Below are 27,986 nucleotides of genomic sequence, written 5' to 3' on the forward strand. Positions count from 1 at the left end.
TGATGTTGTCAGTTCAGGTGCTGCCCCCGACCCCCAAACTCTTGGTCAAAATTGCTCTTGAAAGACTTGGGACTTGCACAACAGCTGGCTCCTGTTCATTGCATCTACAGCCCTTCCAAAGCTAGAGATCCCAACCCTGTTCCCTCTTCCTCTTCTCATGGAAAAAAAACGACACTCATCTTATCCTCCCCCCACCCCACCCCACGGTTTGTTTTTGGAAACCTGGTCACCACAAGGGGATCTGCCATGGTTCACCAGGCCTACAGCACACACCTCACCATCTGAATCTGGGCAAGCAATTGCTTCTACTTCTGCCCCCATAGCCTAAGGAACCGACGTCTTCAGGGAGCACAGTGCACAGCTCACATGTGGTTGCAGTCCTGGTGATACTGTACATGATACGCTATGTTCTATGGACTTCCTGCTCTCTGAGGAATGGCAGTAACCTGCAACTTTTTCTGGCCTATAAAATGCTCCAAGCATGGGAAGGTGGGGGTGAGAGACTGGAGCTCAAGGAGGGCATTGGATGGCTACACAGCAGAGTCGGACTACTTCTGCAAATAGTTTTAAGAAGTAATGGTCATTCTAGGGACAGCGACCTTTTCTCTAAAGAGTACAGATGCCTTACTATACAGTTTACCTTAAAATGAAATTTGGGGATAAATCATACATGTAAAAGATTTTAAACACTGTTCTACATTTCTTTCTTACTCTTTCTGTCTATTTAAATATTTCTTTCTAATCTATAGTTGAAAATTAAAGTTGGTTATTATGAAAGTTTATACCTTTAGAAAAGTAACTTATTCTTCTTCCAAATTAAAAAGAAAACCAACACAAACCAAGCAATCAACAAAAGTCCCCACTCTGTTGAGCTGCAGTGAGCAAGCTGAGGATGCAAAGAATCCTGCTTCTCGGGGCAGCAGACAGTGGCATGGGAGACGGGGCTGTTCTCCCTGGGGACTGAGATGAACCCACACACAGTCCTGGTCCTCCAGCTTATTGAGCTGTGCTATGGATCACACCTGGTCTGGCCCTCTTACCAATTTCCCTCTCTCTCCCTCCCTCCCTCCTTCCCTGTCTCTTTGTGTCAGCATGGGGGCATGGGGTGCCTTCCTGCCTCTTGAGCTCTCTGACTAAACTGGAACTTCTTTTTCCTGCTCTTCCTTCTCACCTGAACACACAACAGAGAAGCAAGAGTTGAAAAAACATTTTGCTTTGAAAAGTCCATGCTCTTGTACCCAACAGTCTGAGGGCACAGCACCTAAACATCTGGTGGATTCTAAGACTCAAGGCAGTCAAGAGAAGCCTAGGACACAGAGAGTGACTTTGGGCATGGAATTCTTTCATTCCTATCTGTGAAAAAAAAATAGTCATTCTCTAAGCTCTAAATGCACATAGGCTACTGTCTTCCAGAACTAAGGTACAGGAGTGACACATGGGACTTCTGCACTCATGACAAAGTGTCTGCCTCTACAATTGGGCATTTGCTTTGTGATCATGACCACACTGAGCATGCCATGCTCTGAGGACTCCCAAAGCCAGCAGAGACCTCTACAATGACAATGAAATTGCCCCAGAATTCCCACTGGATCAATGATCCCTCTCAGCTAATCCTCAGGGTTCACAGTGCTGGCCAGCTGTTCCCCAAGACCAGCCCAATCCCTACTCCAGGATCCATGAAAGAACATGGCTGAGTGTTTAAAAGACCTGGATTTGACGCCCAGTACTACACAAGCAGGGTATTCACCTGTACATGGAGGTGAAGGCAGAAGGATCAGGCGTTTAAAGACAAACTAGTCTACAAGCAAAAGTGAGGCCATCTTGTAACACACATGGGTCTCTCAAAAGTAATCATGGAAAAAAATAGAATGACTGAAAGTCATTACTGTGGTAACTTGTTGTACAATTCCATACTCCTATGTCCCTGGTCTTAACTTCAGTCAACTTCTATCGTATGTCTGCACTACAGAGACAGAGGCTTGGCAGAAGACTGAGAACCTCACTTACCAAGTGCATGAACAAGAGGTTCCAATGCCCTAAGCTACACACATTTCCTCTCAAAGACATCCGATAGAGTAAAGGACCTTTCAAATGGCTTTGAAATGTACTGCAGGTGCTAAAATCAACCAAACTTCTAGACAACAATTATTAATCTACACTGCCTCTTGGGGGCAATGTAGTTACTTCATTTTACAGAACTGCAGTTTAGAGCAAGCAAAAATTTTGCTTGTTTCCTTCCTTCTTTCCTTTTCCTTCCTTCCTTCCTCCCTCCCTCCCCCCCCCCTCTCTCTCTCTGTCTCCCTCCCTCCCTTTCCTCTTTTCCCCTCCTCCTCCTCCTCCTCCTCCTCCTCCTCCTCCTCTTCCTTTTCTTCCTCCTCCTCCTCCTCTTCCTTTTCTTCCTCCTCCTCCGACATTACTGAGAATGGAACCTAGAGGTTTACACAAGATAGACAAGCACTGTACTGCTGAGCTATATTCTCAGTCCCAGGGCTAAGACTTTTTAGCATGCCATTCCAAGGTTTGAGCACATATAAAACAGCTTTTCCCAGGACCTCCACTTCCAAGCGGGCTTCCAGTTCTCCGAGAGGACACAATGGGAAGGAGTTCTAGGAGAAAAGCCAATTCATAGAAGGGCCAGCCTGCTTGAAAGCTGCTAGGGCGGCACCCTAAAAAGTACTTGATTCTGTGCATAGGACCTGACTAATTTTTAAACTTAAAAATGAGTTTAAAAACAGCATGTTTCTGTTTGTGTTAATTTGACAAAGAATGTAACAGAAAGATTGAAAACACTGAGAAATACTTTTTCCAGTAGCTTTTCCTCTACTGACTACCCTCAGAGCAGCTGTCCTCAGTACGTGGGAAGATGGACTTTCTACAAGGACTGGCTTCTGCTTCAGGAACTTAACACTTCTAGGCTAATTCTACACACATAATTCACGAGCACCCCAATTAATTCAGGCTTGCGTTTGCCTGCCAGAGTAATTCTGTTCACTGTGGGGGCTGTGATGCCCTGGCTACCATTCCCAATTAGCTTGGCACCACCAGTGCTGGAAGAGGGTATGTCCAACAAAACTGGCACCGGCCACTGAAGTTGGCTGGTATTTTCAATTGCCTTGAAATTAATAGATTAGAAATGTCCCCTTGTTTATTTTCCACAACATCTTCATCCTTGGCACACGGGAATGGGGGTGGACGGCTGAGTTGGCAAATGCTGGCCATGGAAGCAGGAGGGCTGAAGCTGCATCTCAGAGCCCATACAAGAGAATGGTGCAGTGGCACAGGCTTGCGACCCCAGAGCTGGGGAGGCAAAGACACACAGGTTCCCGGGGCTGCCTGGCCTACTTGTCTCAAAAACACAACACAAAACACGACAAGAAGGTGGATGGTGCAGAGGAATGACACCTGCCTCCCCACACAAACACCCAAGAATGGCTAAGCGGAGGGTGTCAGGCCAGGCTGCACAGTGAACGAGCTCTCTCTGGCAACAAGGCTGCACCCTCTCTCTCTTCACACTGTTCTGACTGCACTTTCCAGGGTGGTTAATGCCTGCTAAGCAAGTCACGTGAAGCTGATTGTGGAGTGTCACCTACATCGGACCATGGTTATGGGGTGCAGACATGGACCAAGTAACTGAGCTGGGGACTTTCTGCAGCAGTATAGTTTAATGTGTTAGAAATTCAATCGAAAACCAAAAGAAAGAAGGCTGCAGTGGCCAAAGGAACTTCTGCCAGGTTCTATGCTATGGTTTAGTCTGCTCATGCATCTATATTTAGACGTTTTCCAGTGCTGGCAGGCTCTAGGCAACATCAAAGATAAATACTGGCTTGAGATGGGGTTCATAAGGGGGAGCTGGGGACACTCCGCATCTGGGTGGATTTATAGTTTCTAGTGCCAGGCCCCATTCTACCCTCATACTGGCACAGTAGACCTTTGAGGACAAGATGTAGGGTGGGGTGGTTTGTGGGTGCTTATACAGAGTACCTTTCACCCCCAAGAACACTGGATACTCATTTCCCACGGGAGGTGTGGTCACGAGAAACAGGCAAGGATGGTCACTGGGGCCTTGGCTTAGTGACGCTGACATGGCTTTGCCTCAAGTTTCTCTAGGTACTGGTGTGCATCTGGGCTCTGATGAGTCCAGGAAACATGTTGGGAATGTTCCAGTGGAAGGAGTGGAAGGGGAAGGAACAGAGGCAGTTAACAGGAGAAGCAGTTACCTGGGCTTGGGAATGGCTCAGTCCTAGGGCACTGAGGTAGCATGCGCCTGGGATATCAGTGTTGGGGAGGTGGGGGCCAGACGCCCTGGAGCCTGCGGGCCAGGCTAGTGGCAGTGTTGAGCGCTAACGTTCAAAGAGCTCATGGCTCAAAAAATAAGGTGAAGAGGATTGAGGATGAAATCTGCTTTCCACACATTTATCTCTCACTCACTCACACAGGGTGGGGAAAGGAAGGAGACAGACAGACAGACAGACAGACAGACAGGCAGGCAGGCAGGCAGGCAGGCAGGCAGGCAGGCAGAAGTGACCTGTATAACTTGACAGCTGAACTGAAGGATACATGGGCTTGGCCTGTCCACAGGCAAGGCCTGCGGTAGCTGCCTTCACCTGGCAACAGTTAAGCACAATAGTTACGTATTGATAGAGCCAGTTCCAGAGATCGTGACAAGTTTTTGTGATTTCAGACAGATACCTCCCCACAAAGTCTGCATCCTAATCCACACACCATTCTCTACATAACACACAAACAGAGAATCTGCCCCTGGTGCCGAGATCCTCCAAGAAGGCTCCTGTGCTCCTGGGTCTGGTGTGCTGGCTAGTCTTATGTTGATTTAACACAAGCTAAAGTCATCTGAGGAGGGAGTCTCAAATGAGAAAATGCATCCATAAGATCTTGCTATAAGTATTTTCTTAAATTAGTGATTGATAGGGGAGGGCCCAGCCCTGTGAGTGGTACCAACCTTGGCCTGGTGGTCCTGAGTTCTGTGAGAAAGTAGGCTGAGCAAGCCAGTAAGCAGCACCCCCCGCACCCCTCCCCTCCATGGCTGCATCAGCTTCTGTCTCCAGGTTCTCATCCTGCGTGGGCTTCTGCCCTGTCCTGCCCTCCTCTGAGGACGGACTACAATGTGGAAACCTAAGCCAAATGAACCCTTTCCTTGTCAAGTCCCTCTGAAACTTCTCCACACTTCAGGCTCTCTGACAGCCTTGAATGAGGTGGGAAACACTACCGCTTTACCACACAAAGCCAAAGATGAACTCTGATGGACACCTGCCCAGTGAGCACTCAACCCCACCCCAGTCCCCATAGGTGCAGTTGCAAGGAACAACCACATGGCCTCAGACAACAGTACTTTCCCTGGACATTCTAGCTGGGTGCTAGCATCAAGGAATCCAGGATTTCAGATTTCCCTTGTGGGGTGTGTGTGTGTGTGAGAGAGGAGGGGGGGAATATATGACTATTATCAGGGCCTATGTGAATTTCCTTACCACTGTGACAGAATCCTTGATGAAGGAAACTAAGGGGGAGAACCTATTTTGACTAACAGTTTCAAGGTGTCTTAGTCCACTGAATGGTAATGGTATGGTCTGGTGGAGTTTGTGGTAGAGGATCATAAGGAAGCTCCTCATATCTTGGTACACCAGGAAGCAGAGAGAGCTAGACCAGACCCATGGGTAGGTACAGCCTTCGAAGGTTCCCCACCTGTGTCAGTCAGCCGGGCCCTACAGCTTGGCTCCATAGCCTTTGGCTACATTCTGAATGGGAGATGTAGTGTTCAGAACAATGGAGGCCATGCCAGATTCAAGCCAGAGGAAGCTTTCCTTGTGGGTTTTGTGGAAGTCACTCTGCCTGGTGGCACTGAACTTATATTACTCCTAGGATAGCTACTATGTGACCAGAAGAGCCACAGGCAAACTCCTTTGTGACAAGCAGCAGTCTGAAAGGTCATCAACTCCAGAGCCAAGTAAGAGTCAGTGAAGCCAGCTCAATCCTTCAATGAACTTGGCTGCCACAAACCACTCCCACCCCCCAGGATTCAGGAGCTGCTCTGTGAGTCTGGATACACCCCGGGTGGTTTGTGCAATGTAACTGTGGGGACAGCACAGCCTGTGGCCTGTTAACAGGGCTCATGTCACTAGCTGCTAGTCTTTCTGTTCTCTTGCCTTAGCACTAAGCATCTGGGTTTCTGAGGCTCGTAGTCCATTCTTAGTCTCAGAGCTGTACAGGCCCTTCAGTCACTGGGAACCCAGATGTGAACTTCCTTTCTTAGCCAGCTCAGTCACATGTGAGGGAGATTCTTGGGAAATTAAATCATCTCAACTGACAGAACTGTTTTTCTGGTTCTTCCATATTTTGCCTACATGTCCCAGACAGAAGCCACGCTAACAGCCTAGCAGCATTTGAACATCTATCTGTGTATGGCCTGACAGCAGGAATCCTGTTTAAACTCCCATAAAAAGGTCTATTCGCACACAGTCCTCAGGACTGGCTTTCCTCCTTGGATCTCAACATCAGCAAGGGACTTACATTAACATGGAGGGGTCAATACACTGAATTTCTGTTGCTAAGTCACCTTCTCCAATCATAATGTACCAGTGCTGTGACATAACAAATGTTATCTCTCCAGTGCAGACAGTGAGGCTCAGGAGTACAACTGATCCTGAGGTACCAAGACCCACAGTCAAACAACACAGAGTATAACACACGCCAATCCATATTAGTGCCTTTACATATTAGTGTTTACACTGGTAAACACAGCCTCAGCAGTCTTAGGAGATCATCAATCATCAATGGCTCTGGTAAACACACACACACACACACACACACACACACACACACACACACACACACAATATCTAAGAATAGAATCTAAGTTTCTTACAATGTTTCCTTTGTGAAACTTTTTTCTAAAAAAGAAAAGGTTCTAATTTAAACACAAAATACAGTTTTTTTTTAAAGGTTTTTAAAGGAAAGGCCAGTTATCCATCCATTTAGAAACCATTAGACCGAGAAGGAGTGTACCAGTTGAATCCAAAGGTTCCCACTGCTTTGCTCCCTATCCTAGCGACCTTTCCAGCCTCAGTCTCTAGTCAGTTAGTCAGTATGAGTTTAAACTCATGGGGTAATCATGTTAGCTACTAGTAGATAAATAGAGTAAGTCAATCTGCCCTGGACTAATTCTAGAGAACTCTCTCCTACCTCTACTGCAGGATGCTGGGAGCTCCTTAAGCAGGAAGCAACACTAAGGAACCCAAGGTGGGTGGGCACAGACCTCACAACTTTGCCAGGGCAGTGATAGGAACAGCAATCCTAGCATTCCCTCCCTGCAGGAAGGATGCTTGTGCTGAGAAAACCAGAACTAAACATAGCTTTGCTGCTGTTTAATAAAAATGCTAAGGAGTCTGTGGAGACGGATCTTTTGCCTTCAAGCTCCTGACAGGAATACTGAGGTGGGGTGGGGGGTTGTCTGGCTAGACATCTGTCTGTCAAACTCCAGAGCTCATGTGAGCCACAGTGGCAGAGATCTCTGTTTTGTCAGAAAAGCCACACCACTGCAAGTACTGAAAGCCAACCTGTGTCACGTGAAAAACTGAGCCGAGAAGGTAAGGACTCCAGAAGGTTCTATTCTTGGATTCTGTACTCCCATTGCATGGGTGGTTATTCCACATTGGTTTAAAAGCTAAGGAGCTATCAAGTTAGTTACTAGGGCATAAAAGCAACTCCCTCTCTTATTGAAGGCCCATGAGCAACGTCCAAGTAAGCTGTCTGCACTGACAAGGTGATAGCCACAGGCTTGAAGGAGAGCTGCAGTCAGCAGTTCTGTTCTGCTTCTCTTCCTCACTGCAGCCCTGCCCCCTTCCCCAGCACTGTGGATACAGCAGAGACAAAAGCCTGGCTTTCTTTCAAAAAGACACTTCAAGGCTGGACTTCAGGTCTTTCTGGACTTTCAGAATGTCTCACTCCTCGCCCTACTGGATGGAGATGAGGAACTGTGCCTCCTACAGTAGCAACCGATAGAGCCTGGAGCTCCGGAGGACACAGGGAACATGGTTACAACCCCCGTCAAAGTGATGACCCTCAGCCAAGGGGCAAGACGGGAGGGAGCTCGTCCTCTCATCAACCTTCTTTGAGACTCATCCATCTTTAAAAAGTGTTATTACATTTGAGTGTGCATGCATACAAGGTGTGCATGGGGAAGTCAGAGACATTCTGAAGGAGTCAGTTCTCTCTTTCCATCATGTGAGACCCAGGGACTGAGTTTATGCTGTCACACATGGCAGAAAAGACCTTTCCTCCCCAGCACTGTACTGTACCATACTATACCTTCCCCTTCCTTCCTTCCCTTCCTTCCTTCCTCTTCCTTCCTTCCTTCCTTCCTTCCTTTTCTTACATTTTTCATCCATTTTATTCTTGGGTAGTAATCTATTCCTCCACATACCCCACAATCTTCCAGGACCAGGTTTATTTCTGAGGCCCCAGGACAGCCACAGGTTCTGGGAGAGAGGCTGAGGCACTGTGGAGGTATGGTGCCAGGGAGGGTTAAGAAGGCAGAGGCAGTGGCTGCCACATCATCAACTCTCCCAGTCTCGGGCCCCACCATGTTGTAGTAGGGGCGGAGCCTGGAAACAGGCCCTGCACCAGGTGCTGGCTCTCGAAGCTGAAGGAGGAGGTCGCAGAGCAGCAGCTGGGCTCCCGTGTTCTCACTTCCTGCAGGCCAAATGCTGTTTTCCTTCTGTGAACACCTGCCTGCTTTCCTTGTAGCCAGGGCTTGGGTAACATGGGAATACTGACTCAAGAGAGCTGCCCCAAGGAACTGCTGACTCTTCAGTCATTTAGAAATAATACTATTAAATTATTTTGCTAGAAATTTCACTTATAAAACAATAAACTCAGCAAGAACAAACTAGTTCCCATTGCTGGTGGGCTCACTACCATGAACTCTATGGAACCATTTTTTTTTTTAACCTTCTCATGTGGATTGGAAGAAAGGAAGTAGGGTTTAAAGCAAGGAAGTAACTGGATGGAAAAACAGAAAGGGCACAGGGTCAGCTTTGCTCATTTGCATATTGTTTGCATATGTTCAAAAGAGGAGAAGCACCATGAGCCTGCCTGTCCAGTCACCACGGAGGAGGGTGCGATCTTCCTTTTCATTCTGACTTCATAGGACAGTATGCCATGTGGCGGCAGCAAGGGGTATGCGCCAAGAACACTTAAATCATAAGTGAATATATCAAATTATACTGAGAACAATCCCCGAATACTCTCTGATCAGAAAAGGTGACCAAAGGTCACTTACTCTGTGACAGCTTGGCTGCTTGTAAGCTGCTGCCACTGCACAGATGGGATAACTGAGGACCAAGGTAAGCTGCACACAGTATAAAGCTGGGACAGGGACTCCATCTAATCTTGGCGCGCCTTAAGATCCTACTGCCAGGGGTTCCACAGCCTTTCAAGGTGGTTGTTAAGCCGAGGACACAAGAAGAACCCTTTGTTGGCCTGCAGGCAAAAGGCAGCCTCATCTGCAGCAGCAGTCAGAAGAGTCAGGCCCAGCAGGAGCCTAAAGCTAAGAGGAAAGATGAAGCAGCACAAAGAAGGCTATGATTAAGGAGAGAGAAGACAGAAGGGGACCCTGCAGCAGAAAGCACTGGGCCCCAGGCTAACCACTGAGTATTTTTGTTGACTAGTCCAGGGTGGGTAGCACAGCAGAACATACTCCAAAATCTGTCCCGCAGGAAGGGGTGGTCTGCCCTGCTCTGCAGGTGCCTACAGGGGGCCTGCCTAGGAGACTTCCCACCCAAGCACTCAGCTTCTCTGAGCTTTCTGACAGACCTAAGAAGACAAGCGACAAAACGCACAAGACAAAGGCCTCTCGTGGGGGTAAGGAGGTGGCTTGGCTGCTAACGTGCTTACAACATAACAGTGAAGACCTGGGTGTGATCAGCAGATCTCACATTAAACCTGGTGCAGCGCACGTGCTTGTGATGCCAGCACTGCGGTGGGCGGCAGACAGGTGGGTCCCTGAGCTCTGACAGCCAGCCTGCTTAGACTAATTGGCAAGCCCAAGACAGTGAGATGTCCCGTCTCTAAAAGCAGGTTAATTGTTCCCAAGGAACAGTACAAAGTTGGTGTCCAGTGTCTATTGGCACACAAGTGCACATACACATGAACATGTCTGCATATATGCACACACACATATGCACACATTAGACACATATACACAGATGCAGACACATGCAGGTACAAGCCCTCTGAGATTTTAAATGACTTTCATTAAACTTCTATTCTTCCTCACAGAGGAGGGAGGATGGAGAGGAAGGAGGGAGGAGTGGGGCTGTTCCTGAATGGTCATGGGTCAGCCAATGGCTATACCGTGGTTCCATTGTCCAATAAATCCACTTTATAATGGAAATTTCTGGGAAGCCAGAGATTTCATCTCACTGCACCTATGGGCTATTTACATGGATTCTGATGCCACCATGGCAGCAGTCTTTTGTTACTCAAAGCCGTTAAGATGAAACCCGGATGGAAATACACTCTGCAGAAAGCAACGAAGGGCCCTTCTATCACTTTACGATTCCCTTGTCACCTATCTCACCCATGTGACACGCTCCATTTTAACAGCTGTCCATACCTGATAAGTCATGTCTTTGCTTATGCAAACATTCTGAATTTTTAATCTCTTCAAATGTACATCACAGAGATTAATTAAAAATTTCCCAATTTTTCACATTTTGTGTTTTTTCAGTCCTTAGCCCCTTGTACCCAACCACAAAAAGGGAGAGTAAAGCAATGACTGCATCAACACACAGAGAGCAGCAGGGACAGAGGGCTCGTGTGTGTGTGTGTGTGTGTGTGTGTGTGTGTGTGTGTGTGTGTGTGTGTCTGTGCATGCGTGTGTGTGTTGTGTATGTCTGTGTGTGTGTGTTGTGTGTGTCTGTGTGTGTGAGTCTGTGTGTGTGTTGTGTGTGTCTGTGTGTGTGTGAGTCTGTGTGTGTGTGTCTGTGTGTGTGTGTCTGTGTGTGCGTTCATGTGTGCGTGCACGTGTTTATGTGTGTGTCTGTGTGTCCATATGTGTGTGCTTGAGTGTGTGTGTTTGTGTGTGTGTGTGTACACAGAGCCCTTGGCTGGCGAGCAGCTTGACGGCAGGCTCACTCCATCATGGGCAGTGTCCCCGTCACAGGATGGTCTGACCTACAGGGACTGCTGCCTGGCATGAGGGAGACTATGTGCTGTTCCACTCCGACAGCACAGAGCAGGCCGCCATGGACCACTGCAAAAAAGCAGAGCAAAGCGTGCTTCCCAACCCCAGGCTCTGCCTTACCAAACCCACCTAACGCAGTGGAGAAACAGCCCAGCTGCTGGGACAATTAACACCTGGGGAGGCAGTGTGGTGTGGACTAGAGAGGACCTGTCTGTTCTGTGTAGTACTGCTTGCATGTACGCAGGTCAATTTATTTCAACACACAACTCACTATACAACTGCAGTGCAACTGCTTCTCCATAGTCAACAGCTGCAGAGTTAAATGTGTGCACTGCTGTTGCACTTCTTTGAAATGGCGTTTTACATGGACAAGTGTGGAAAGAGGCTTACCTCATCCCATTCTAAAAGGTAGCTGGTGATTTTTGAACCATTGTCAATTGGAGCCTAAAAAAGAAAATAATGAAATGAGATTGGAGAAAGCTGCTTAGAGACAAGCTAGCAACTTAGACAGCGGCTGTCCCCTCTGAGGGGGACCAGCAGCTGCCGCAGGGCCTTGGGAGACACAATTATCTAAATTAGCTTTATGCAAGTTAGCTTTAAGAAAGGTCTCCCCACTGGCAGGCCCCCCTGGACAGTAAAAGACACCCACTTCCACCTCTACCCACACTCCTGTCCTGGGCGTCCTGCTTCCTCGGGGGTAAAACTTAGACAGGTCACTTTCAGTTCAGGTACAGCAGGAGATAAAAGGTCCAAAAGGGCCTCTATACAGCTGCTGCTAGGGGGTGGGGGCAGGTACAATCACGCCGGAGCCTTCCCCTCACAGCTTTGGGGGTTGGTTTTGTTCTACTTTTCCCTTCAAGTACTTAGGATTTGAAAGTCAGCTGTGGCATTATGTACCCCACCCCCACCGCCCCACCCTGCACCACGTACCAAAAAGTGAATTTAAAAAATAAAAAAGGAAAAAAATTACATCCTCTGGGTAGACTGCCGGAGGGGACTGCCATTTACATGTTAGCAAAAGGAGGCGTCATCACTTCCTGTGCTCATGAAAGAAAGCTGATGCCAAGGCCACTGAGCAGACAGAGTTCAACCACACAACTAGGAACTTTCTGGAAAAGAGCACTTTGCAGACCCTGAGCTATTAGGAGGGTTCCTGGGGGTTCCTGGTAGCAATTCTAGACAGACAGAGGAAATAAGAGGCAAGCAGTGAGAGCCTGTCTTATCTTAAAACATGTTTGGGTTTGGTTCTCAGAGAGAGAGAGAGAGAAGAGGTGAGCGAACTGCAGGGCAGCCTTGTAGACAGACAGAAACCCAGATTCTCACTGTTGCAAGTGAACCCCAGCTTAACTGCCTGCTTGCCAATGCTCTGCTGTTGGCTGTTTAACATCAACATGGACTTTCTTGTTCCAAGAATGAAGACACTGGATGGATAACTGGGATTTAAATATAAATCACCCATTACACCACCCAGGTTTCTAAGAAGCACCAGCAAATACCTATGACTATCACAGTCACACATCATTAAGGCTCTGTAAATGCCACAGGTCCCTGTCTCTCTCCTGCTAGGCCACCTTGCAGACTGCTGTGAGTCCAGAAGTTGTGAGTTTTGGTGGGTCTGGCTGGAGGACTTTTAAGTAACTGGCAAAGCTTTCAGGGGAATCCAATTCTATGAAAAGAGCTACATGAATCCACAGTTCAAGAACGCCTGTCCTTCCTTAGTCAGCCTGGTAACTGGGGATATCACAATCCCCAGGGTGGGATCTTCTCCCAAGTCACTGATGACTCAAAGGACACCAGAAGTTCTTTGGCTCTCAGTTTTCTGTGGCATCCAGAACAGGCAGCAGCCAGAGATGGTCTCTGGTACACATGCCTTTACCCAGTCCCTGGGAGCACACTTAAACAGAAGCTGAGATGAATCCAGGACCTTATGTTTTCAGACAACTGAATGGTTCAAGAGGGTATCTCTGTTCCCAAGTGACCTCTCTGGAAGCTGCTGGTCCCCCTGAGACCCGAATGCCACCCAAGCAGAGAGCACAGACATATCAGTGATTCCCAACTTTAAGTTTGTAAGACCCCGGGGTCCCTCTGGTAATCTTCAGATTTCTTGTATTTTATCAAAAGCAATAGATTTTAGTTCTTTCCTTTGAAGAAGATTGATTTATATTAGCTTAGGTGAACTTATTTTTAAATGAATATATATTTGCCAAAGAATTAACCAATGATGATGACCAGTTGGGTGCTAAAACTCTGAAAAGGTGGGAGATCACTGACCTGAATTATCCCTGGAAGCCAGGAAGGAAAATGAAAAGGTCAGATTCTAAGCCAGTTCAGTTTTTCCTTTGTCCCAGTAACACAGTCAATGTCAGCCACTGACCCTGAGCACATGGCTACACACAGCGGGGTGCAGAGAAGCCTGACTACATTTCTCCTGTCACTCCTGCTCTCTCCCAAGCCCCTCACCCCTCCGCACTCTGGAACATAAGCTTCTGTCACCTCCAACTATCTGACGTTTTCTAACTACATTCTCAGATATCAAGACATAGACATAAGGATTGGAAAGGGTGAAAATGATCTATTTTCTTGAGAACAGGAACTGGTGAACAACAGGTTAAAGGCACACTTTAAAGGCGCCCACCCCAGGACTGTGCACTAGGTGATGGTTATTTTTAGACAGTATACTGAATTTTATGAAAATCACTACACAGAGTTCAGGTTATTAAAAATAGGAATCCTGATTGAGCTAATGACTAATTAGTGAAAATTAATGAAGTCTTAATAGAGTATAGGACACAATATATTCTGGGAAGCTTTTATTAAGTATTTCAGCTTTACTTAGGATGAAGGCAAAAGAACTCAAACCTACTTTATCTCCAAACCTTCAAACTACATGCTGCAGTTTACAAATGATTGAAAAATGAACTCAAGTAGTAGAAAGTGATGAAACTGAGGTATTTTAAGTATTTCTATCACTTAGGATAGATTGGGAGATTTACCAAGTTCCCGAGAAGGTGCCCACACCGGATCTAGCTGATCCTTCCTTCTACCTCCTCTGCTTGATTTGTATGGGATTGGCAGTTTCTGATGCATCAGAACTGGGTTCACACAGTGATTACACAGGAAACCAAGCCCCATTGCAAAATGGAATATTTGAAACGGCCCCTGCCTGCCTTGAACATTATTCTTGGCTCTTTGAGCTACCTACCTTCCACTGCAAGGTTAGTGAACTTTTGCTCCTGTGTGCCAGCTTGGGAGGGAAGGGACATTCTGGTGCGCAGCTGTGGGTGGTGAAGCTGACTGGCTCGGAGCAGGATCCCTTGACAGAATTGTACATGGCGTATACCCTACAAAGGAAACAGACAGGGTGAGCAAGAATAACTGGAACTGGCGAACAAGCTTCTCATCTTTGCCTCATCCGTGGGCTTCACAGCTGAGCCAAGCTGCTTACCCAAGAGCACACTGTGGCCTTGCCCTGAACTAGCCCTGGGCAACAATTCCAGGGCCAACCATCTCATTAGGTATCTGTTCAGTGAGTCCTCACTCTGCCCCACTGCAATGGAGGGAACTCTCCTGACTGGAGAAGAACATTCCACATAAGAAAGTGACCTCCACTCCCAGATATGAACTCCATATATACCTTCTAAAAACCAACAGGCTTGACTTGACTATCTAGGAAAAGGTAAGAAGTACACTAGCTAGGAGAGACCAGAGCTCGCAGGTTGCAGAGAGCGTATAGAACAACGAGGTAGGTGACACCTCAGAACTGCTCAGGCACGGTGTATACTGAGCTAAAAATATGGATGCTTTACTCCCGAAACCTGCCGGCTGCTGCCGAATAATTCTCCCTCCAATTCAACAAAGTCAGGGTTCCCACACAGCTCACTCACATGCACATTTAATGGCAGACACAGCACCCAGATTAATGACTTTCTCTCTGCACTCTGAGGCACTTGGCTCAGCGTTCAGCATGTGCCTGACTTTAGGGTATGCAAGTCAAAAAATGGTGAGCCCCAATGTTGACCCTATCCTCGAAGGCAACAGGAGAATGCATCATGTATCTGTGTCATCTGCCTTATGGGAGGACATCACAGGATGAGGCAGACAAATGATACTGACTGTGAAGATGCCCCCTCCCCAACCCGGCGGAGCAAAGGCTCCCCTGCGCACACAGGATGAGGAGGACTGGGAAGAGGCAAACCTGCATGGCAGTGATCCGGCCGGCCTTACGGGCTGTCCCTAGGCCGGGATGCATGCCACTGTGGAAGGGGACCTGGGGTCTTTAATATCAGAACCACTGACGCAGTGCAGGATCAGACCAAGATCTTCACAGGGAGACAGTGAGAGGGCGGCGGTGCGCGTTTCTGGGGGTTGCAGCACCTGAGCATGGTAGTGCTGGCCTCTGATTCCACCATGAAGGAAGCAGGACAGCTCTGAGTCTACGGGTGCCGCGGCTACTGTCCTAGTGACGTTCCTTGTCAACTCAGCACAGGCTCCAGTCACTGGAGAAGACGGAGCCTCCTAGAGAAACCCTGCCATCAGACTGGCCTGCACACAAGCCCGTGGAGTATTTGCGGGACTGGTGATCAATGTGGGAGGATCCTATTATTGACAAAAGCTCACTATGGGCAGTGCCATTGCTGTGCAGGGGGTCCCTGCGAGGTGTAAGAAAACAGGCTGCGCAAGCCAGGAGGTGCAAACCATAAGCAGCCTTCCTCCATGGCCTCTGCTCCTTCCGACCTCCAGGTCGCTGTCTTGGGTTCCTGCACTGACTTCCCTCAGTGATGAGAGTGTCCTGAGAGTGTGAGCTTCAAGCAGGTATGGCGGTGCACCCCTTTAATCCCAGAGGTAGAGGTAGACAGATATTTTTAGTTCAAAGTCAAATCCTAGGTCAGCTGGGACTACACAGAGAAAAGAAGCCCTGCCTCTACTGTCCCTGTCCCACACAAGAGCTGTCAACTGAAACAAACTCTTTTATTCCAAGTTGGTTTGGGTAATGATGCTTCACCACATCAACAGAAACCCTAACTAAGAACTATAAAACAAGCTCTAGGGCAGCCTGTGCTGATATACAAACGAAAATAAATAAAAAGGACCATGCCGCTATCTATGCATCCACGTGAGATCTGATTAGATGTCATTGCCCTGCTCCTAGAAATCTGGAGGACAGGGGAGCATATTAAACAATCCAAGGAGGTTCAGTCAGCTAAACTGGCAAATGTGGAATGCTACAGGACAGAAAAATGACCCCAATAAAACCACGAAGAGCTAAAGGAAAATCCGTGGAACCAAGGGCATTTAAGAAACATTAACCAAATAGCATTCTCAGACTACACTTGAATTTTATAACAACAAACCGAAGGGAAAAACAACCTTCATTTTTCAGACAACCAAGGAAAAGAGCAGTGTCCGAGTTTTGAAGACATTAAGAACTACTATTGTGTTTTAAGTGGCATGTAGCAATGGTAAGGTTCTTTGAAAGTGAAATATGTATCATTTAAGTTTGACTTCTGGATCTTTGACAGGACAGAGTTTGATGGAGAAAGAACTCGAGGGCAGGCATAAGTGTCTGAGGTGGTTATACGGGCCACATGCAGTCAGTCATTTTGCTCACCTTGAATTGTGGAGACTTAAGAGTTTAGTGGGTGTGCTACTTGGTGGTAGAGCGCATACTCTGCATACGTGAGGCCTGGGTAGTACAGCATATACTCTGCATACGTGAGGCCCTGGTAGTAGAGCGTATACTCTGCATACGTGAGGCCTTGGATTTAATTCCCTGAAAACCCCTCTCCAGCAAGTTGGTCAGCAAGGAAAACTATGTTAATTTTAAAACATATTATAAATGCTATGGACATTTTGATACATTATCCAATACATCAGGATTAGTTATTCATCAAAATCACTCAGTAAACGATTAGTAACTGATTGTAATTATAACAGCAGCAAGCACATTCCTACTCATGATGTGTATAAAAATGTGAAATCCTTGAAAATTATTTATATTTTAAATATTGCAGGGACCAGTGGTTAAAGGCACTGGCTGCTAAGCCCGAATTTGATCTGTGGAACTCACATGGTAGAAAGAGAGAATTCACTCCCGCAAGTTGTCCTCTGGTCTCCACACGCAATCTTTCCCAAACAAATAAATAATCCAAAGGTCTCCACACGAGGGTAATGGATTTCCCATAATATCCTCTAAGAGGAGGATCTATCATCTATAGCAGAAAACTAATTTCTTTTTGGGTTAAATATACCAGTTGGGTTTTCTTTTGCCCTATACCCTCAAACCAGAACATTTTCTTGCAAAATGAATTGTAAGTTGGGGTTCCCTATACCCTCAAACCAGAACATTTTCTTGCAAAATGAATTGTAAGTTGGGGTTCCACATGATTTCCATGTCAATGCCAGCCAAATGTAGGAGGCAGGCGCTCCAAGAATTCATCAATGGGCTTGCAGCCCACACGTCTGGGACATCCCAGGGGCCACCGTCTCCGGTAAGCAAGAGCTATTTCATAACTGTGCTCTGGGCTGGTCAACTAGGCTTTTGGAAATGGCTCAAAATAACAGTTTTCTGGGAAATATCATTCCATGATGTCACTTCTGGGTAGCTTCTTGGACAAACTGTTCATGGTGGTGACTGGAAAAGTGCCACTAAGTTGGTCATGAGCTTGCTGTGCACCCCATCACTTCAATACCCCACAGGCTGACAGAAAGTGTTCTTCTGTTTCTTAAGCAAAGTTCCAATTTATTTTTAAAAAGGCTTTAATATACCTTGAAACACAGGAATAAAGGGTCAAGGGAGGTGATGGCAGCCACCCATGTCCTACATGGCTGTAGCACAGGCTTCTTACAAGTCACTGTCTAATGTGTAAGTTCTGGCTTCCCATAGTAGGAATCATCTTAATACCACTGTTGACTTCATAAAACTGTCAACTAAAGAAGGAAGACACTCTCTGAGAAATGCCTGGGGACATTTGCAGATATGAAAATCTATGTCTAGCTAAGCGCAAGTATTTGAAGAAGCATTTATTTATATGATTTACCTCTTTCCTTTAAAATAATTAGTGAATAGGTGAGGTGTGTACATGTGTGTCCAGCTACACATGTGTGTAAGCATGTATGCAGAGGCCAGGACAAGTTTGGGCATCTTTCTTTCAGAATCTACCTATTTTATCTTTGAGACAGAGTCTCTCATTGGCCTGGAGCTCAGCCATCAGGTTAGGCTGGCTGGCAGTGATACCTGGGGACCTGCTGTCAGGGCCTCAGCACCGGCTGTCAAGCATGTGGGGTGGTGGCTGTGAAGCATGTGGGGTGATGGCTGTCAATCATGTGGGGTGGTGGCTGTGAAGCATGTGGGGTGGTAGCTGTCAATCATGTGGGGTGGTAGCTGTGAAGCATGTGGGGTGGTAGCTGTCAATCATGTGGGGTGGTAGCTGTGAAGCATGTGGGGTGGTAGCTGTGAAGCATGTGGGGTGGTAGCTGTGAAGCATGTGGGGTGGTGGCTATCAATCATGTGGGGTAGTGGCTGTCAATCATGTGGGGTGGTGGCTGTCAACCATGTGGGGTGGTGGCTGTCAAGCATGTGGGGTGGTGGCTGTCAAGCATGTGGGGTGGTGGCTGTCAATCATGTGGGGTGGTGGCTGTCAAGCAAGTGGGGTGGTGGCTGTCAATCATGTGGGGTAGTGGCTGTCAATCATGTGGGGTGGTGGCTGTCAAGCATGTGGGGTGGTGGCTGGCTTTGTAACATGGGTCCTGGGGATCCTGCTGATAACCTTTCTCACTAAACCATCTCTCTAGAAAAAATGAGGCTTTCTCCCTCGCATTTTAGCATGTAACTCAGTGCCTTTGTTTCCCCTTCACTTCAGCTTCCCTCAACGATAGAGCAGGTTTCACTTTAGTGGTTTTATACAACACATAACATTATTTCCCTAGTAGAATACTAATTATACTTTACTAATTATAAATTGATTCTTTTTAAAACATTCTATCAGTTAATTAAAAGTGATTATTTCAACAAAAATCTAAGAAAAGACCTAAATTTTACAAAGCAGTGCATACATTATATGTAAAGGTCTTTTTTCTTCAATCATACAACAACAACAACAACAACAACAACAACAACAACAACAACAACAACGTGGTGTATGTGTTTATAGAAAAAAGTAGAAACATTTTTAAAATCTTGAAATGACTGTGGGCAGAATTTTCCACATGGCTCGTGGTTCAGAGGTCAAGTGTCAATAAAAATAGCTACAGGCACACAATCAATAGCAGTGCCTGAAGATGCCCTGGTCTCAGGAAACTGCACTGATCTGAGGTAAGAGCAAAGAAGCCGGGAGCTGTTTCTGCCCAGGTGACCAAGCACCAGGCAGCTCATGCTAAGACTCCACAGAGGGGAGCTCGCTCCTTCTACAGACAGTTTTACATCGGTAGACTCATGGCCTACCACACAGCGGGGGAGGGAGCAGAAAGTGAGGTATCATGCAACCATATCAGACAATCTGTGCTCAGGATAAAACCTGAGCAGAAAAACCAAAGGAAACCTGAGGCCGAGGGCCACCGAGAGGCGATGGGAACAGGGAAGGTAATGGGCTGAGAGGAGCAAAGCCCAATGGTGGAAGAGGAAACTATCCAAACAAAGCCCAGTATTGTCCACAGAAGCTGCAGGAAACCTAGTAATTAGAACAAGGAACTCGGAAGCCTAACGTCAGTCAGTACACAATTAACAATGAAATATTCATGTGCTGAGACTTCTGTAGGTCTCAATCAAGATGTCTAATATTAAGAATGGGAAGGGGCCCCCTCACTGGTCGAGCGCTTGGCCGGCACTGCTTAAGCTAGGCATGGCGGCACACACCTGTAATGCCAGCACGTGGGAGGTGGGTGCTGGAAGAGGTCATCTCTAGCTTCAGAGACCTTTTTCCAAACCACGAGACAAATGAAATATCAACGGAAGTGGGAAATGCTGTTACGAGAAATATCCCTGTTGTCTTAGCTGTACGGGTAACATCTAAATCCTTAGTAAAAGGGGCATGGGCCTAGCTGCTCTTTTTGTGGCTGTGGGATGACACCCATCTTCACAGCAAATAGTATTTCCACACAGCCCACTGTGCTCTAACTGGTGACCACTGAATTTATGATTACCACTGACATCTCTGAAACTTTGAAGGTTCTCTGTATTATCACAGACAACAAGAGATCATGTGATGCTCAGGCCCAACTGATACCGCTAAGCAGAGTTCATGCGCCTCAGGGTAGTGCGGGCTGGGGAGACTGTTAGAGCCTCCGGGGCAGGACGACACCCAGAAGAATGTCTCCTAGGAATGTCAGGGAAGCTTCGCCCATGCAGACTGAGAACATGGCTGCCTAAAGAAGACATGAGGAAGGATGACGTCAGTAGGCATGCCAATGTGGAAGCAGAAAGCTCCACACATCAACCCTAGACAAAGACCTACAGGCACATAAAGGATGCTGAGCGACGGAGAAACAGTCTTCTCAGGAAAGAACTTTCCTTATGGTTATCCAAACAATCAGCTCTGAAAACACACACACACCCATGCATACATGAATACACACATATACATATATACACATACATAACACACACATACACACAAGTAGCATTACATGGACTAAGCAGGTTTTGTGTGTATGTAAGTATACACATGTTTGAGATACACACACGTATATAAGGGAGCCATATGGGAGGGGTTGGAAGGTAGAAAGGGAAGGGAGACATGATATGATTACAATTTAAAAAAATAAACTATTATAAGAAGATTTAGAGACCAAATATTCTCCAAGATTCCTTTGTGTTGAGAGAAAGGAGAGACAGGAGGGTAAGGAAAAGGGCAGATTCGTCACGACATTCAAGTTTCTTAAGAACATTGTAAGACATCAAGGAACAGGAAATTAGCGAACTAGCCCTTTAATAGAGCACTGACAGTAACATTAGAACACGGAGCAATGGAAATGTGTGCGGGCCAAGAAACCGACTGCATTTCCATGGCTGCTTTGTGGCTAACATTTTCAGTTTGTTCAAGTGACCATGAGAGAATGGTCAGCTTCTGTTGTCATCTGAGCTTTACAAATTATATGTACTTGTGTGATGTTTGAAGGGTTTGCGTGGAAGCTCAAGGTCCTGCTTTAAACAGCAGCAGCTCTTGCCCGTAGAGTTCATCTACACCGTACAAATACCAGGCACATGTTCACTGTGATGATACAATCACCCAAGTTTAGAGCACATGTACCTCTGATGAGCACACTGCACCCCAACTCATGGTCTCCTCCTTTCCCTATTTGAAATCAGTTCTCAGAATTGCCAGGCTGGGTGCCAACTCCCCACATAGCCCAGGATGACCTTGGTCTCCTGTGTCTCCTCCGCCTATACTTCTCAAGTGCTGGGGATTGCAGGTGTAATACCATGCTTCCCCCCTCTCTCCATGTGTAACACCATGCTTCCCCCTCTCTCCATGTGTAACATCTGCTCCCCCATCTCCATGTGTAACACCTGCTTCCCCCTCTCTCCATGTGTAACATCTGCTCCCCCTCTCTCCATGTGTAACACCATGCTTCCCCCCTCTCTCCATGTGTAACATCTGCTCCCCCTCTCTCCATGTGTAACACCATGCTTCCCCCCTCTCTCCATGTGTAACACCTGCTCCCCCATCTCCATGTGTAACACCTGCTCCCCTCTCTCTCCATGTGTAACACCTGCTCCCCCCATCTCCATGTGTAACACCTGCTCCCCTCTCTCTCCATGTGTAACACCTGCTCCCCCCATCTCCATGTGTAACACCTGCTCCCCTCTCTCTCCATGTGTAACACCTGCTCCCCCCATCTCCATGTGTAACACCTGCTCCCCTCTCTCTCCATGTGTAACACCTGCTCCCCCCATCTCCATGTGTAACACCTGCTCCCCTCTCTCTCCATGTGTAACACCTGCTCCCCCCATCTCCATGTGTAACACCTGCTCCCCTCTCTCTCCATGTGTAACACCTGCTCCCCCCATCTCCATGTGTAACACCTGCTCCCCTCTCTCTCCATGTGTAACACCTGCTCCCCCCATCTCCATGAGTAACACCTGCTCCCCTCTCTCTCCATGTGTAACACCTGCTCCCCCCATCTCCATGTGTAATACCTGCTCCCCCTCTCTCCATGAGTAACACCTGCTCCTCACTCTCTCCATGTGTAACACCTGCTCCCCCCTCTCTCCATGTGTAACACCCTGCTCCCCCTCTCTCCATGAGTAACACCTGCTCCCCCCTCTCTCCATGTGTAACACCCTGCTCCCCCTCTCTCCATGAGTAACACCTGCTCCCCTCCTCTACGCCTTCACACTTGATTGACTAATAGATTAACGTTTGTGGGTGTGCATGTGCTTGTGCAGGGATGCACATACATGCAATCAGAGGACACCTCGTGGGAGTCAGGGTTCTCCTTCCAGCCTGTGGGATGAATTCTGGTTGGCAGGTCAGGCGGCAAGTGCTTTACCCTGAGCCCTCACAGTCACATGACTTCTGGTAAAGAAACCTATCACAGAACATTTACTGATGTTGAAGTGAAATCAGCCGATTTACGACAGAGCTACACTGAACTGAACTCCAGCCTCTTACTAGGCTACTCTGCCTTCAGCCCACGACCAGGGCTCCTGAGTTCTGGAAAGGATACAAGTGTACTTCCAGTTGTGACTTTAAGACACAGCCATAAACACAAACACCCGGATGATGACATTTTCTGCTGAACTTGAAAACTAGATAAAATAAACCACACTTAGATACTCTGCCTTGTTGGAATGGATGGATGTACCATTAAATACTGCGATGGGCTCCACAGCAATTCAGATCACAGGATGGCTGGGCCTCTCCTAAGCCAGGTAGGCCTGTTTGTAGGGGTCACAGCATGGGTGTGAAAGACAAAAGAGAAATTCCAATGACAGGGCATTCCGCAAAGGCTTATTCATATCTGCAAATCAGCGTGGGTTTATTCATATCAGAGATAGTTCTATATCTGCACTATTTAACTATTCCAAAGTCTACTGGTTTTTAAGGCCCAGAACTATTCTAACAGGGGAGGCTTGCTCCTGTCATCGGACTAAACACAGAGGTTTCATTTATGATGAGCATCTTCATTTCAATGATTTTCATTTATGATGCCTCTATAGTTAAAAAAAAAAACATGCTTGATGGGTATGTACGTGTGTGTGTGTGTGTGTGTGTGTGTGTGTGTGTTTCCCAGAGATGGGTGTTGGGTGCCTTCATCGCTCTCCACCTTATTCTGAGACAGGATAATTCACTGAACTTGGAGCAGACCTCCTGCGCCTAGAGCACACTGCTCTGTGCAGACGCTCCTGCCCTGCCTCTCCAGCACTGGGACTGCAGGTGCCTGCTGCCAAGTGTGTGCACCGTTGCTGGACACTGAGGTCATGCACTCATGTCACTTTGCCGACTGAGCCATCTCCTCAGCCCTAAAACTATATTTTAAAATAAAAATACTGTTCAGGACACTTCCTTTTTGGTTCCAGAAGCAGTCTGGGTCCTCAAAACTGCTATGTGTACAGAATGGGAAAGAACAGTCACAACTTGGGGTCCATGAGGGAAGTGGCATTCAATACTGGCTTTTGAAAGACGAGATGTGGGATGTGCACGGTGACCCTGGCTGTGCCGCTCACTCACCTCACGTGGTAATCCGTGGCAGGCCTGAGGTCTTTCAGGTTACACTCCAATTCTTCTCCACTGGAAGATAAAGCCTTTGTTAGTCTAATTCTGGTCTCAATGGCAAAGCAGCTTTGGGACTGGGCTTCACAATAATTTGCAGTTACTTGAATGCTACTATGTTTGCATTTACCAAAACTCAGACATAAACCTGATTTAGTTGTTTTTTGTTTCTGTTGACTTTTTTTTTTTTTTTTTTCGGAGCTGGGGACCGAACCCAGGGCCTTGCGCTTCCTAGGCAAGTGCTCTACCACTGAGCTAAATCCCCAACTCCTCTGTTGACTTTTTAATTTGAAAATCAGACTCCTCTGATGACATCACTCAGATCTAAGAAACAACAAAGTCTTTCAAAGTTTTAAAAATTTAAACTGCCTTATGACTTTCAAGACATAAAAGCAAATGCATATGCAAACAGATTGATCTATAGGTCAACACCCCATCTCTATGGCAGAGGGGTCCCAATCTTCTCCTGACAGGAACCCTGAAGAAGCCCTCAGCATAGGACTACCCTCATGAACTTGGAGTCCATCCTGGGTCTCACAAGAAATAGCTCTCAGACACAAAAGTAAAACCACTTCTGTGAGCGAAAAAGGAAACTGAGCCTCACCTGAATGACAAAGAAAGAATCCACACAAAGTAAGCTATGCTTTGGTTAGTCACAACGCAAAGGCCAGGCGTGGGGGGCACACACCTGGAATTCAGAACTCTGCAGGGTGGGCTAAAATTATCATAAATTCAAGGACAGCCAAGAGGACCACACGACGAAACCCTCCCTTAATTTTTTTAAAAAGATGGAGGCTATGTGTGTGTCCATAGCTTATTTTTTATTCTTCAAAATGACAGAATGGCACTCTAAAGAGACCAAACTAAATTCACTATCTGACCCTGAGGGATAAACAACACTGCCATGGGTTTCAAAATAAGAGACGTGGTCTTCATAATAGAGATCCATTGGAGGGAGGGCTGGCAAAACTGGAGTCAGGACCAAAGTTACATCAATGGTCTGTGGCAACTTTATGTTTACAAACCTGCTAACTGCAATGTGGTTGTCTATAAAACATCCTTGGGCTCAGAAAATATGCTGAAACACTTGGTGGTAAGGGGCTGTCAAGTCTGAAACTTATAAAAGAAAATACAGAGAACAGAAAAATGCACAGCTAGCAACGTAACAGGGAAAAAGATCAGCGACAGAAAGATCTCTACAGACTACACCTATGTGTGCTCATTGAGACGCCCAATGCTTGGTGCATCTTAACTGCTTCCAAATATAGCTGCTGTTATAAGTCTCAAACCAGAATCTATGTCCACACCCAGGGCAGACCTGTGCAGGTTGACCTGCACTACAAAGTATTTTGCTATCTGCTAAACTAGACCAACATAGAAAAACAGCAGTCATTGAGAAGTTTTTGCATTTCTTGGAGAAAAGTACCCTAAAGAATTAACACATCCTGCCAGCTGCAATTAAGGGGAGAGTGCTCCCTTTCAGCAGAGCCAGACTTCCAAGTTTCAGTAGCAGGCTGCTTGGTGTTGCCTACCCTGCTCCTTGGGGTAGCAGTGCACACATCTGTACTGAGGTTGAGGGACCAGGATCCCTAAGCACAGGAATTCTTGACCAGCCTGGGCAGCAAAGCCACACACCCTCCCTGTCTCTAATTTCTGAGTGACAGGGTGAAGGCTCTATATTTTTCCTACCTGTCTCTAATTGTATTTTTTCCAAAATCAATAAAATGATAAAGAGCCTAAGCACCAAGTTGGACTTTTATTTCAAGCACAGAAAGCAGTATCTTGCAATGGGGCGATGACATGGTCTCTGGAGTGCTCTGACGTAGCCCTGTAGGGAAGAGGTTTGATGGTACCAGGGTAAAGGCAGGTGCTGGAAACTGCAGGGGCATGGCAGAGACCAGGGCAGAGTCACCAGAGCAGAGTGTGAGGGAAGGATCGGAGGGACGGGGCACACCGTGAGCGTAGAACAGGAAGAGGGCAAAGGGCTTGGCATTGATCAGGAAGAGAGACAGAAGCTTGTGGCCGAGGCACCAGTGGGGTCTGAGTGAGCCAGTGACCCTGCTCAGACACACAGTGGGGGTCTGAGTGTGAGGGGGTGACCCTAATGTGAACAGTCCATCAAGGCCACCCTCGGGGGGCCAATAAGCAGTACAACTAACACTCACTTTCTGATTTCTTGCTCTGTAAATGTGAGCTGTATGGAGGGAAAAGGCCTTGATGTAGAAGACAGGTATACATCCCCAGACCAGCTAATTTGTGGGGTTCCATAAAACAGGGGATAATCTCTTCCTCTGTGCACTGAACTCAGAACCATTTTAGACAGTTTTTGTCCTGAAAGACCTTGGTAGAACATTTTTATTAATACAGTATTAACAACTGGCATATAATCAAGAGATTCACTTCGTCATACAGCCCAGTGTTACTAATTTCTGTTAATAATTACTTGGACAAAATTAATTAGCTCCTGACACTATAATTACTTTCTCCAGGACTGAGCATTGAATCCAGGGTCTCGTGCATGCTCTGCTCATGAGCTGACTCCTCAGCCCTGAGATTACTAATGTCTAAAAGGAAATCTGCACCACAGAAATTCCCATTCTTTTCCTCTTCAGTGACACAACTTAGTAGTAAAGAAAACCATGTGAAAACACACTCTACCTGTAAATGATCTTGTATTTCCCATCTCGCCCTTTGTCAGATAAAGCAACCTCATAGCTGTAAGGGAAGGAAAGACCACCATGGGGTCCACAGGGCAGTCCGACAGGGGGTGCCCAAGATAGCACCACTGCTCTTGCCTGGATATTAGACACCTGAAAAAAGAGGGGACATGTGTTAAAAAGTGTCCACCCACATTCCTCCATGTGCCTGACAATTTCAGGTAAACAAAGGCATTTTCTAGAAGCCTTACAGCTTTGCTGTGTGGTGAATTATCCTATGAAGGTAACACCAGTTCCACCGAGAACACAATCCTGTAGGTTTCCAGGAGAAAACAGAAGCAAGGACCAGGCTGAGAGACGCTGTCTCTTCTCCACTCTCCATTTTTATCCTGTTACTTTAGCATGTGCTTAAGACTTCCCCTGAACAAAGGACCTGGGAGAGCAAGAGCTCCAACTCTCCACTCACCACTGCTGGGTCTCCTCTAGCTACATGCTCTTCTCAGCACCTCAGGATGCTCCCTGCTGCTGCCATAACATCTGTCTGTTCATTTTAAAACAGGTCTAGCCTTGGCTTCCTTCCCTGCCTGGTCTCAGCTGCCCCTTTACGTGAATCTCTCTAAGCTGTCTCCCCAAATTAACTCTGTCCTTGACTCCTTGTTTTAGAGCCTGTCCCTAGAGAAAGCCAACCAGATGCATAAGCTTAGTCTTTAATGCAAAGCTAACAATGAGGCTTTCAAGCTAATTTTCTAAAGACTTTTTAATGCAACCTGGGTCCTGGTCTGAGCAACTCATTACAATGAACAAAGGAGTAAGGCTCGATAACAGAAGCCAAAGCTTAGTGTTCACGCAGACTTTATAGTTGACTACGTCAGCTCTGGGTGGGGATGCATAAAGGCTACAGTCAGTCACCCCGTGCCTATTGTTTCCTCCTATTTCTGCTACTATCTGGTCAATATAGACTATGAAAATCTATATACTCAAAATAATTTAAAAGTACAGATGATGGGTAGAGATAAGAGTTGAGCATCTTTTTAACTCCTGTTACTTATTCCAGTATTTATACACATTCCTTCATATAATTTCTGTTCTTTATAGATGTAACACCATGGAACATTTAGTCAGACTCCTATTCATCCTTCAAGACCCCAGGTGGACCTCACCTCACTGCCGAGTAGCCTCAAAGTCTCTGAGGTGCCCCACTCAGCATCACAGCTCTGTGCTCTGCGGAACCTAGTGGGGGGGGGGGGTTGCTAGCACTGCTCATCCCACCCAAGCCCTTTGTCAAGCTCCCCTGACTGTGGCACTCCCTGAGGCCACAAACTAAGTCAAAGTCAGAGTGATCAGTGGCTTCGGAATAAACGTTTGTTGAATAAAAACTGAATCAGAGGGAATACAATACATTCAGTTTTTGATAGAGGGAGC

General features: G+C 46.8%; 1 protein-coding gene and 1 long non-coding RNA gene across 8 annotated transcripts in view; one reads left to right on the forward strand and one right to left on the reverse strand.

Annotated features, from left to right (window-relative positions):
* The window catches only part of Fndc3b (fibronectin type III domain containing 3B), a 306,006-nt gene that overhangs the window by 55,778 nt on the left and 222,242 nt on the right, over positions 1 to 27,986 (reverse strand). For 6 of the 7 annotated variants that reach the window (XM_006232215.5, XM_039101977.2, XM_006232216.5 and 3 more), the window contains 4 exons: positions 26,566 to 26,717; positions 23,866 to 23,925; positions 14,400 to 14,538; positions 11,588 to 11,641 (listed from right to left, as the gene is read on the reverse strand). In XM_006232215.5, coding sequence (XP_006232277.1) covers positions 11,588 to 11,641; positions 14,400 to 14,538; positions 23,866 to 23,925; positions 26,566 to 26,717 — 405 coding nt within the window. The remainder of the gene's footprint in view (positions 1 to 11,587; positions 11,642 to 14,399; positions 14,539 to 23,865; positions 23,926 to 26,565; positions 26,718 to 27,986) is intronic. The other variant, XM_063281559.1, reaches the window with a different exon arrangement.
* Positions 5,875 to 27,955, forward strand: LOC134485892 (uncharacterized). The gene is made up of 2 exons (XR_010064207.1): positions 5,875 to 6,045; positions 27,660 to 27,955. It is a non-coding gene; the product is annotated as an uncharacterized LOC134485892 (long non-coding RNA).

This window comes from Rattus norvegicus, chromosome 2 (assembly GCF_036323735.1).
Source record: "Rattus norvegicus strain BN/NHsdMcwi chromosome 2, GRCr8, whole genome shotgun sequence".
Taxonomy (NCBI): domain Eukaryota; kingdom Metazoa; phylum Chordata; class Mammalia; order Rodentia; family Muridae; genus Rattus; species Rattus norvegicus.